At 37.3% G+C, this 10,856-nt stretch overlaps 1 protein-coding gene across 1 annotated transcript; it reads left to right on the top strand.

Annotated features, from left to right (window-relative positions):
- Positions 1-3,533: 3,533 nt before the first annotated feature.
- On the top strand, positions 3,534-10,446 carry LOC311077210 (paired box protein Pax-3-like; the record flags this gene model as incomplete). The annotated part of the gene is made up of 6 exons (XM_084139034.1): positions 3,534-3,555; positions 4,483-4,682; positions 4,758-4,923; positions 5,013-5,200; positions 8,745-8,973; positions 10,412-10,446. 6 exons carry the CDS (start codon positions 3,534-3,536, stop codon positions 10,444-10,446), a joined length of 840 nt encoding a protein of 279 aa, XP_083995160.1.
- Between the last annotated feature and the right edge of the window lie 410 nt (positions 10,447-10,856).

The raw sequence follows: 10,856 nt of genomic DNA, 5'->3' as shown, positions 1-10,856 counted from the left end.
CACATACTCGTGTGCACTACACGCTAACTTTACATGCCAAAGACCTGAAACACACACACATACAAAGGCAAACACACACTCTTGTGTATTTACAGAAGGCAGAATATCTCTAGATTGTCCAGTGGTTCCATTTCCATGACGCTTGTGTTTTTGGTTCTGTGTGTTTAGAAACCTGCGGTCTGTTTTCTTCTGCTTGAATTAAACCTGTGTTTACTGTTTGCTCTTTCCTTCTGTTTATTCACATTGATTCTCGTTCACTCAGCAAAAATATAAAAATGCAAGTGCTTACTTATTTGCAACCAGATGATCAGATGTCAAAAATGAACATTTTGACACAAAAAAGTGCTCCTAAAATGACAAAAAGCACCATAAAAGTATCATCAAAGCAGTTCATGCAACTTGTGCGCAAATCTTCAAGTCATACAATAGATTTGTGTGAAAAACTGATCAAAATTATTGTTCACTGATAATCTTCCCTTCTGGTGTCAAATCTCATTTGAGACTGCATTTTTCCAATTTGCCACAATGCAATCACTTTACATGATGTGAGAAAGCTGTTTGATATCATTAATGTCTAGGGTATATTTACATTTATGTGAATATACATTTACAAACATATTCAATTTTTTTTATTAAAAACAGCACAGAAAAACGCAGCTGGTTTGATCACCACCTAGTGTATACCAACAGTATACTATATATATATATATATATATATAGCGGGGGAAATAAGTATTGAACACGTCATCATTTTTCTCAGTAAATATATTTCCAAAGGTGCTATTGACATGAAATTTTCACCAGATGTTGGTAACAACCCAAGTAAGCCATACATACAAAGAAACAAACAAAAATAAGTTCAGAAATTAAGTTATGTGTAATAATGTGAAATGACACAGGGAAAAAGTATTGAACACATGAAGAAAGGGAGGCGCAAAAAGGCATGGAAAGCCAAGACAACTGCTGAAAACTTACAGTAATTAAAAAGCAATCCAGCCCCCTGTCAGTGGAAGTTAATAACAGCTGGTTCAGTCCCAAATGATGGCCTACAAAAAGGTCTCATTGCCAAGGTGTCACACAAGACACGATGTGTAAGTCATGATGGGTAAAAGCAAAGAGCTGTCTCAAGACCTTCACAACCTAATTGTTGCAAAACATAATGATGGCATTGGTTATAGGCGCCATTCTAAGCTTCTGAATGGTCCAGTGAGCACTTTTGGGGCCATAATACGGAAGTGGAAAGCCTCGACCAGTGCTCCTCGCAAGATTTCTGATAGAGGAGTGAAAAGAATAATCAGAAGAGAATAATCTACTTTTATTTTATGGAAAAGAGAATCTTGTATATTTGCATTTTGCATATTTTCACAAACAGAAAACAAAACAAAACAAAATGTCAAACAAAAGAGTTATTTCAATCATGGCAGCTCTCAAAATAGTTTTAGCATGTTGATGAATATGGCAGTGTTAATGTGTTCGGTATTGTCGGACTCGATCTGCAATGCTCCTGCTGATGATGATTATTGCTGCAGAGCAAGTATGGACTTGCTACTGCTGATAGATACACAGAAACACTGCTGTGAGCATGTAAGATTTGCTGCTGCTGCATAAATAGACGTACATACATCTAGGCAGGTGGAGCTGGGGGAGGTGGAGGGTTTCGGAGGAAACAATGAACCAGACTATTTAAATGTTAAGCAAGCAATCTCATCCAGGCCAATCAGCTTGTGCCGTGTGGTAATGATGTGATTGCCTGCAGATTGCCTGTAAAGGACCGATCAGTCTTCATGCCTATTTATGCGAGTGCACAGAACTAGAAAACCCTATGTACGACTCATTACTCAGCTCTCATTCCTTGAATGGATGGATCAGAATCAGTTTTGAATGGATTTCAGATCTTTGAATTATCTGTGTCCGCATCCAGATCTGAAGTTTCAGGTGCTTCTGTGCTTCTTGTGAATGGGTTTTTGAAGAAATTTAGCACTTAAACTACTCTGGCCCAGCCTTTTCCCTTTTTGCCCCACACACACCCACCTTTGGCCTTCTGTATGCCCCTTCCACCCCCTCCAGGGCAGGTGACGGCCTCCACTGAGAACCCTGGCCGTCGTGACGGATTCCACAGATGGAGCGTGCAAATCAATCCAACAAAGACTGAGGGGAAGAGAGAAGGAGAGCGAGAGAGATTGACTAATAGCTCAATGTCTGAAGATTATAAATTAAATAAATATGAATCTCTTTTAATTCCAACTCCATGAATATATAGTTACCAGCTTCTCCTTTTGGCATGTGTTGTTGTGAAGTCATTCCAGGCTGATGAACAGTTTTCCACAGAGTTCAGCGTTTCCTAAGCCAAATCCCTGTGAAATTGTAGGAATTTCCCATAGTTCTCGATGAGTCCTCATAGGTACAATGGCTGATTTCTGTTTAAAACAAGAAAAACATTTCAACTTTAACTTTTTTTTACGAAGACATGTATCAGGTTTGATTTATTAATTGTTTTCTTTTATAGGTTTTTCTTCTTATTTTCCATTAAATATTATGATCATCCAGTGCATTGCTTCTTTCTTTTCTCCTATGTATTTCTCTTTCATCCTGTTTTTTTTTGCACATTTTATATTCCCTCCTGCAGCTCTCTCTAATTGTGTTTTATTGACTGTTGCACTTTGGTTTTTCAGTTACTGAGGCAAAATGACAGATAAAAAACAGACAATGAATTACTGTGACGCACAGAAATAAGCCTGTTCTGAAGTCTTTCAAGAAAAGATGTGAAGAAGCTCATCAAATTCTCCCTCATAAAAGCGCTACAGCATTCAAAATGAGAAAAAGCTACTAAAGCATGTTTGTTTTGTAGTTCTGCCCGTTGAGGAATGTCTTTTGTGCCTCTGCTTGTTTGTATTTGTATATTTTGTAGGTCGACGACTTTATATGATTGTATAAGTGGCGATTTACCATAAACCTCTGTTGTTTCCAAAATAGTGAAAAACCCAATCCAATTAAAATATTTATGTTTAATTTGTTTTTATTACACATTAGAAAATTGTAGAAAATTATTTTATTTATTTAATTTTACAACATAAAAATGAAAAAAATATATGCAAAAAAACATAATTTACAGACAAATAATTATGAAATTGTTGTGATGCAGCTGCTGTCAGAACCAGTTAGTTGCTGTCAACAAAAGTTTCTTTGTGAATTCTCCATCACACTATAACTCATTTGCAAATCAAAATGCTCCGAACAAATATGTAATCCTCTGATGCGATAAAATGAACCATCCTCTTGTTTCTGATGCTGGAATCCTTCTGAAGTCTCTACAGAGACACAAACAAGCTGTTTAAACTGGACGCTTCAAAGCGATCGCTCTTTCATTTGTCTTGTTGTCGACAGACTCAAGTGCGTGGAGTATATCAGAAACTGAACACGCATCTGTATACTGGACCCAGTGTAGACAGTGCCAGTGATTATAATGGATTCTATTTGCTTTTGACCCAACACTCACATCAAGTGTAGGCAAATGTCAGCCGCTAAGTGACAGAATGCCAGTGGGCGGGGCCTATGGTGCGATGATGTGTAGATATTTGTTACATTTGGTGCCGTGACCCGGGTGGGAGTGAGGTTTTGGGTGGTGAGTGTAACGGATGTAGGCCATCAAGAACTGTGCGTGTAAACCTCAATCCCATGATCTCAAGGGGCGAGCTACTGACTGCGGTCTTTAGCGTCCTTAGCCCTATTGGGACGGGATTAACTTTACAAGGGCAGATGGAAGAATGTAATTTTACCACAGGACGTCTGTAATATTAATGGCCAATTCACACGGGATAAGATATCTCAGTAAAACTAGCAGAAGTGGGAGGAGTAACTCGATTTGCGCATCGCCGTTACCCTCCTGTCATCATGTGTATATTACGTTGCTTCCTGATATCACGTGCACAAACACATATAACCTATATTTTATTAATAAAACAGTTATGTCCGGTCGAACAATGTATTAATTAACTTCAGATTGGATTGTGTTGGTAATAGGCACTTGCCTAACGCTAAAAGATGTTTTGTGCCTCTAACAAGTGCTTTCGATCTTCTTTCTGATCTGAAGTGTGTGTTGAAAACACTTGAGTTTGAGTCCCAGCGTCTAGAACGCAACTGAATGCTTTTTCAAACGTCTCCATACTTGAAAAACCGCGGAAAACTACTTTTAAACACGAAATGATGAAATATTTATGTACATAAACTAGTCCCATCTGAATAGGGCTCTTGTTAGCGCACCTGCCTCCCATGCCGGTGACCCAGGTTCAAATCCCGCTTGGAGTGGGTCGAGTAGGACTGGTTAAACATGCAGGATGTTTTATGTTTTAATGGTTCAAATACCTCTTATATGTCAAAAGATCAAAGCAAATTTGATTTCTCATGTCATGACCCCTTTAAATAAATTTCTAAATAATCTAATAACAAATTCTCTATTCTTTGCATACTTTGCATGTGTTTCAGCGAGTCCGTCTGATGAAGGTTCAGAGGTGGAATCTGAGCCCGATCTGCCGCTGAAAAGGAAGCAGCGGCGCAGTCGAACAACATTCACGGCCGAACAGCTGGAGGAGCTGGAGAGAGCTTTTGAACGCACGCATTACCCTGATATCTACACCCGAGAAGAGCTCGCTCAGAGAGCTAAACTCTCAGAGGCACGAGTACAGGTACAAATACACCTCAAAACGAACAGACAGAATGAAAAATTCCGTATGAACTGTTTCATGTTTGCCTTTTCTCAGGTGTGGTTCAGTAATAGACGAGCTCGTTGGAGGAAGCAAGCGGGAACCAATCAGATAATGGCGTTCAATCACCTGATCCCTGGTGGGTTTTCACATCCGGCTATGTCCAGTCTCTCCCCGTATCAGCTGTCAGAGAGCCCGTACCCATCCGCTGGCCTTTCTCAAGGTAAACATTTTATATATAAATTCCAATTTTACCTAAAATATACTCTGATGTATTGTGTAACCATTATTGGTGACTGTATCTGTTCTCAGATTCGAGTACTGTACACAGACCTCAGCCGCTCCCACCGCATCAGAGTTCAGGAGGGGCGGGGCCAGAGGGCGGGGCTTCCTACTGTCTCTCCAGTCGCCATGGTTACGCAGGATATTCAGATACCTTTGGACCTCATAACAGTCATGCCAACTCTTCCATCACGCATCATAATGGACTGTCTTCTCAGGTAATAAAGCCACAGAACTACTTTCTAGTCATTTTTTTATTATTTTCCAGACCAGTTATGCCCGTTTCACACATACTCCGTTTGCAGTGCGTATGCGGTGCGTATTTTTTTCCGTACCCATGTTAACAGGTTAGAGCTTTCACACTGCACACGGATGCGGTCCGGTGTTGCGCCAAATTTCAACCCCCGCCAAATTATTACCCCCCTTGTACTGGTAGGTTTAGGATTAGTTGTGGGGGAGGGGTGGGGTTAGGATTAGACAATCAGGTACTGACTTCAACGAGGGGGGTAATAATTTGGCAGGGGGTCGAAATTCGGAACAACACCGGCAATGCGTTCCAGTTGTGGTGCGTATACAGCAGTGCAGCGATCGTTTCCGCACCGAGTCTATTTTTGCTGTGCTGCACACGCTGAATTAAAGTGACAGCGCATGGTTTGTGGTCAAAATGACATGAAAATATAATAATCTCACCATAAATGCATTTAATTAAATAAAATGTAGTAATCTCACCATACAAAAAAAAATCACAGTCATCTTTTTACTTTAAGACCGGGGTAAAGCAAGGAAAACTATAATTTACCTCAACAAGGCAACATAATAAACAACACTCGTCTCATTCGTGGAGGTGGAGGTATTATTCAATGCATTGAATAATACGTTGTTTAAATTGTGTTTAAACGTGAATACGTCTTTTAAAGAGTGTATATGTGTACAAACCTTTTTTTAATAAAAGTTGCTGATAACTTCTGGATTTGAAATAAAAATAGTGAGTATGTGTTTGTGATAGAGCCGTGGATCAGTTATATATATAAACCAATGGAGAAATGTAATTTATTTATTGACTTTTTTTAATGAAACATTTGTTTTATTAATAACTTTTCACATGAAGCTGACTCTATTCACAGGAATTACATCAGTAATGTATTATCAGAAGTTCATCAACACAGAAAAGTAGTCCCACCTCAAAAGGACAATTTAGACACTTTACAGCTCAAATAACAAACGTTTTAACTGACAAATTAATCAAAAACTATAAGCAGCAAACTGTCAAGAAACATTATTTCCTGTGGTAATTGGCAGCATGATAGAGCTCAAACCCTAAACCACTGCATACAAAAGAGATAAATGTTATTTATATAGTTGAGAGTGACTCAGTGAAGGTGTAGTGGATCCCACCTGTTGACCCACAGTTGAGTGTCAGTTTAATGGGCTCTTCTGGCTTCTGTACAAACTATTACACACTTCAAGGCGACGCATTACGCAGATAAATTCCTCCATCGCGGGTCATCCACGGGCCGTTTTTCATTCGGTTATCTTTAGCTTTATCACTGGACCATGCGAGGCAAAGCACAGAACGCACACTCACACACACACACACCCTCTTCAGTGTGATAGATCGGACAACTGACCCACACATGTTTCTCATTTGTAAAAGGAGCGCAGCAATTCCTCCACGGGGTGTTTGTCAAGAACACTGACAGTCCGCTGTGAATTACAGGTTTGACGGGTGTGAATGTATTACAGTCTCACATCCTCTCTGTCATCATCCATACAGTGGGAATACTAATATGTGAAAAATGTTGTTAAGATTCAAAGCATCCCAGTGTAATACTGAGATAGATCTTTCAATCTGTGCTGTCTTGCATATATATTTTTTTAAAGAAATTAATACTTTTATTCAGCAAGGTTGAATTGAATTGATCAAAAGTGACAGTAAAGACATTTATAATGTCATAAAATATTTCTATCTCAAATAAATGCTGTTCTTTTGAACTTTCTATGCATCAAAGAATCCTGTCATGGTTTCCACTAAAATATGAAGCAGCACAACTGTTTTCAACACTGATAATAATCAGAAATGTTTCTTGAGCAGCAAATCATCATTTTATACTGATTTCTGAAGGATCATGTGACACTGAAGACTGGCGTAACGATGCTGAAAATTCAGCTTTGATCACAGGAATAAATTATATTTTAAAATATATTACAATAGAAGCCAGTTATTATAAATTGTATGCAGCCTTTTGATCTGTGCTATATGCATGTGTATGTGTGTATATATTGTGAATATACAACCACCAAATATTTTAAATATTACAAACCCATGTAATGTGTATTTTCTGAAGCTATAGTGAATTAAATGAAACTTACAAAAAAAAAAATGGAGCTACTTAATTTAATTTGATTGGAAATATTACTAAATGCAAAAACTCTAACACTCATAGATATACATACATAGATTTATCATTAGCGGCTGTTTTTATGGGCCATAAGCCGTCCACCATATGGGGATGTGAACGCCAGTCTGTGACTACCTTAGAGCAAGTTATAATAAGTTATGCACAAGTTATACACATGAATGAATATCTATATCTGCAATAGACTTTAGCAGATGATTTTTACAACCATTTAGTTTTGTTCAACCAAGAAACTTATTAGTTTAAGTAGGATCCAGGAACAATGTAAATTTAATGTAAATCCAAAAAAAAATTCTGTTGCCTGCTAAATTTTCCAAAACTCTCAGAGAAAATCTTCCAGAGCTTCGGAAACAGAATTCCATCCTGATTCGGCACATGTCACTCTGGGAAAGGGTTTAAGCGAGACCATGTGCGTGACTGTGTGTGTAGTACTGCGTTTACTGTGTCCACTGATGTAATAGGATCCTGTAGCCTGGGAGACATGCTTTTCTCTTTCTGTTTCTAAGTTAAGGTGCTTATTTGGTGCAGCGACTGGAGTGTGTGTTTATTTTGGCCATAATTCTGGTGGTAGATTCAATTATGCTTCAGGAACTTTTATTCCCCAGAGCAAACATGCAACATTCCTGAAATGCAGCACAGTGTTTTCTAGGTTAAATAATAATGAGTACACACACACACACACACACACACACACACACACACACACACACACTCACTGTACTGCCCTCTGGCTCCGTTCTAGTCCTAGAATCAGATTAAAAAATCCCCAAATTCAATTATTGTTTTTGCCTGATCAATTGCAGGTCACAGAGATCTACCCAGATATCTGCATGCAAGTGTGTGTGTGTGTGTGTGTTATTTTAAACAATACAGTCACGGCTAGAGGCGCAACACACAGCGTCTCGAGTCCCTTATTATTGCATACCAGCAGTTCTCAAAAACAGCTTTGACTGCCAACATTAAATTTTGTGCATATTGTACCAAAGACCTGTCCATTTAGAGGACACTCATTAATATGACAGAATTTTTTGTATTGATAATTGTGTTCAGTTGGTGTTTTCCCCATATTTTGAATTATGCATTGCATTGCATTGTGTTTTAGGGTTAAAGGAAATGTCTGATTATATCATGGATAAAAATGACCAGAACCTTTTCCATTTTTCTACATATAAATACCGTGTATGATTATTAGTGAAATGGGATCATTTTGAAAAAAAAACTGGCCTTCAGAATATTTTCTATGCACTATGATTTTAAATGCGCTAATCCCAACCTCACATACTATGTAGAACAGACAGTGTGTGATTTGAATGAAGTCTCTCTCTCTCTCTCTCTCTCTCTGTAGGTCATGGGACTAATAACCCCAGCTGGAGTCACACACCAGAGCCAGGCTGAGTTTTCTCTGTCGTCTCTGGAGTCGTGTGTGTCCGTCAGCAGCTCGTGCTCTCAGCGTGTCGAGAACCTGTCGACTCTACCTGTCCTCTCTAACCTGCCCAGTCCTCAGTCCTACGGCCCGGCCTCCTTCTACAGCACAGAGCACAGCGCCCCCTACCAGTACAGCCAGTATGGACAAAGTAAGGTCGTTATTATTACTGTCAGCCCACTTTAACCTTCTTATTTGATTTACAGGCTGAGTCTTTGCGCACATGCTCTGATATCTGGAGGCTGTGTCCAATTATTTGCATCATTTGCTGATCGTATAACTCCGTCTTTTCCCTGCATGCACAATTTCTCAATAAATAAAAAAAGACCAAATTTTTTTTTTTTTTAATTAAAACTTTAATATATATATTTTTTAAATCTGACACCAGTACCAGCAATTTTACACTGTTTATGATATATAAATTACAAATAATTTATACATAAATTATTCTTGATTAATATTAATTATTATTCGGCGCATATATATATATATATATATATAGTAATATATAGTAATATATATATATATATATATAGTAATATATAGTAATATATATATATATATATATATATATATATGAACGATTATTATAATTATACAATATTAAATATTATTGTAAAAACATAATTTTTTTAGATATTCTCTATATCAAAGGCATTCAAATATTTTATATAGCTAATTTTTTTTTTACATATTTATATATTATTCTACCGGTATTTATATAATATATTTATACAATTTAATATATAATAAAATCTAAAAATCAATAACATTATTTATAAATTCGTCACTAAGCAAATTTAATTTATTTAAATTTATTTTATATTTAATTATTTTATATTTTATATTTTATATTTTATATTTTATATTTTATATTTTATATTTAATTTAATTTAATTTAATTTAATTTAATTTAATTATTTATCTCAAAATCACTCTCCAAATATAGTATAATGATAATATAAAATTATAAGTTATATTTCATTAGTCAAAATTAGCACGTGTATTTCCCGTTTACAGCTGCAAGACACAAAAAAATATTGTCGATCATTATAATTTTGATAGTGACAGTGTCACATGTGATCGTCACTCCCAATACTTGCAGTTTGTTCGTGACCTGATATTCTGAACCTGAACATGTAATAAGAGGGTAAAAGCCTTCACGCTCACATCAGATGTTTGGATATAGTTCTGTGTGATTTGCAGAGGTCTGATTGTGTAATATCTGGACTGGGTTTGCGTGTGTGTGAATGTCATGGTTGGATGCTAATCTCCTGTGGCAGTATCATGATGAGAAGCAGCTGCTCTTGTCTAACTCACTATCCCAGCTCACAGTCAGCTCATACAGTTACGCTCGGATGAAATGGCCGTCGCACAAATACGGCAGCTCTTTAATGAAGAGGAGGGTCAGCGTTTGCCAGCCTGATTACTGTGTCCAATGAACGGCACATGCTTTCTTTTAGAGTCCAGCAGCTGGAGTAACTCAAACATTATCAGACCAAATATTACTAAAGCTCTATATTACTCAAATAAATCATATAACTTTATTGATACATTTTCATCAAAATCCTCTTTTTCTTTTCTTCTAGATTCCTTTCATTATCTGAGGCCTGAAATTGCCTGAACGGGTCGTGCAACTCAACTGTCCCAAAGTCCTGCATTTTCAAAGCCGGAATTAGGATTTTTCACAGATATAGACTGAAATACATTTATTTATTTTTTGACTTGGCAATATAAATCAAACTGTTACGCCACAGGATGGCACATGCAGCCACACACACACACACACACACAGCCGGCAGATCAAAAGGGCTTTTGTCTGTCTAAAACATTCCCTTGAACTCTTCTTCAAAAGTCCTTCCAGTTGAATTATCCACAATCCCAGAAAACACAACAAGACAAGTTGAATCAAAACGAAAAAGGAGACATTTGTGTATGATTTTACTGCAAAACATGTTTAAGTGCAATATGAGAAATAGAAATGCATGGCCACATTCATACGAGACATTCGCAGCCACTGAGGTCTTTGACACC

The sequence above is a fragment of the Abramis brama genome (genome assembly GCF_963993115.1).
Source record: "Abramis brama genome assembly, contig: SCAFFOLD_90, whole genome shotgun sequence".
In the NCBI taxonomy this organism is placed as follows: domain Eukaryota; kingdom Metazoa; phylum Chordata; class Actinopteri; order Cypriniformes; family Leuciscidae; genus Abramis; species Abramis brama.
This window is presented reverse-complemented; position numbering and strand designations above follow the sequence as displayed.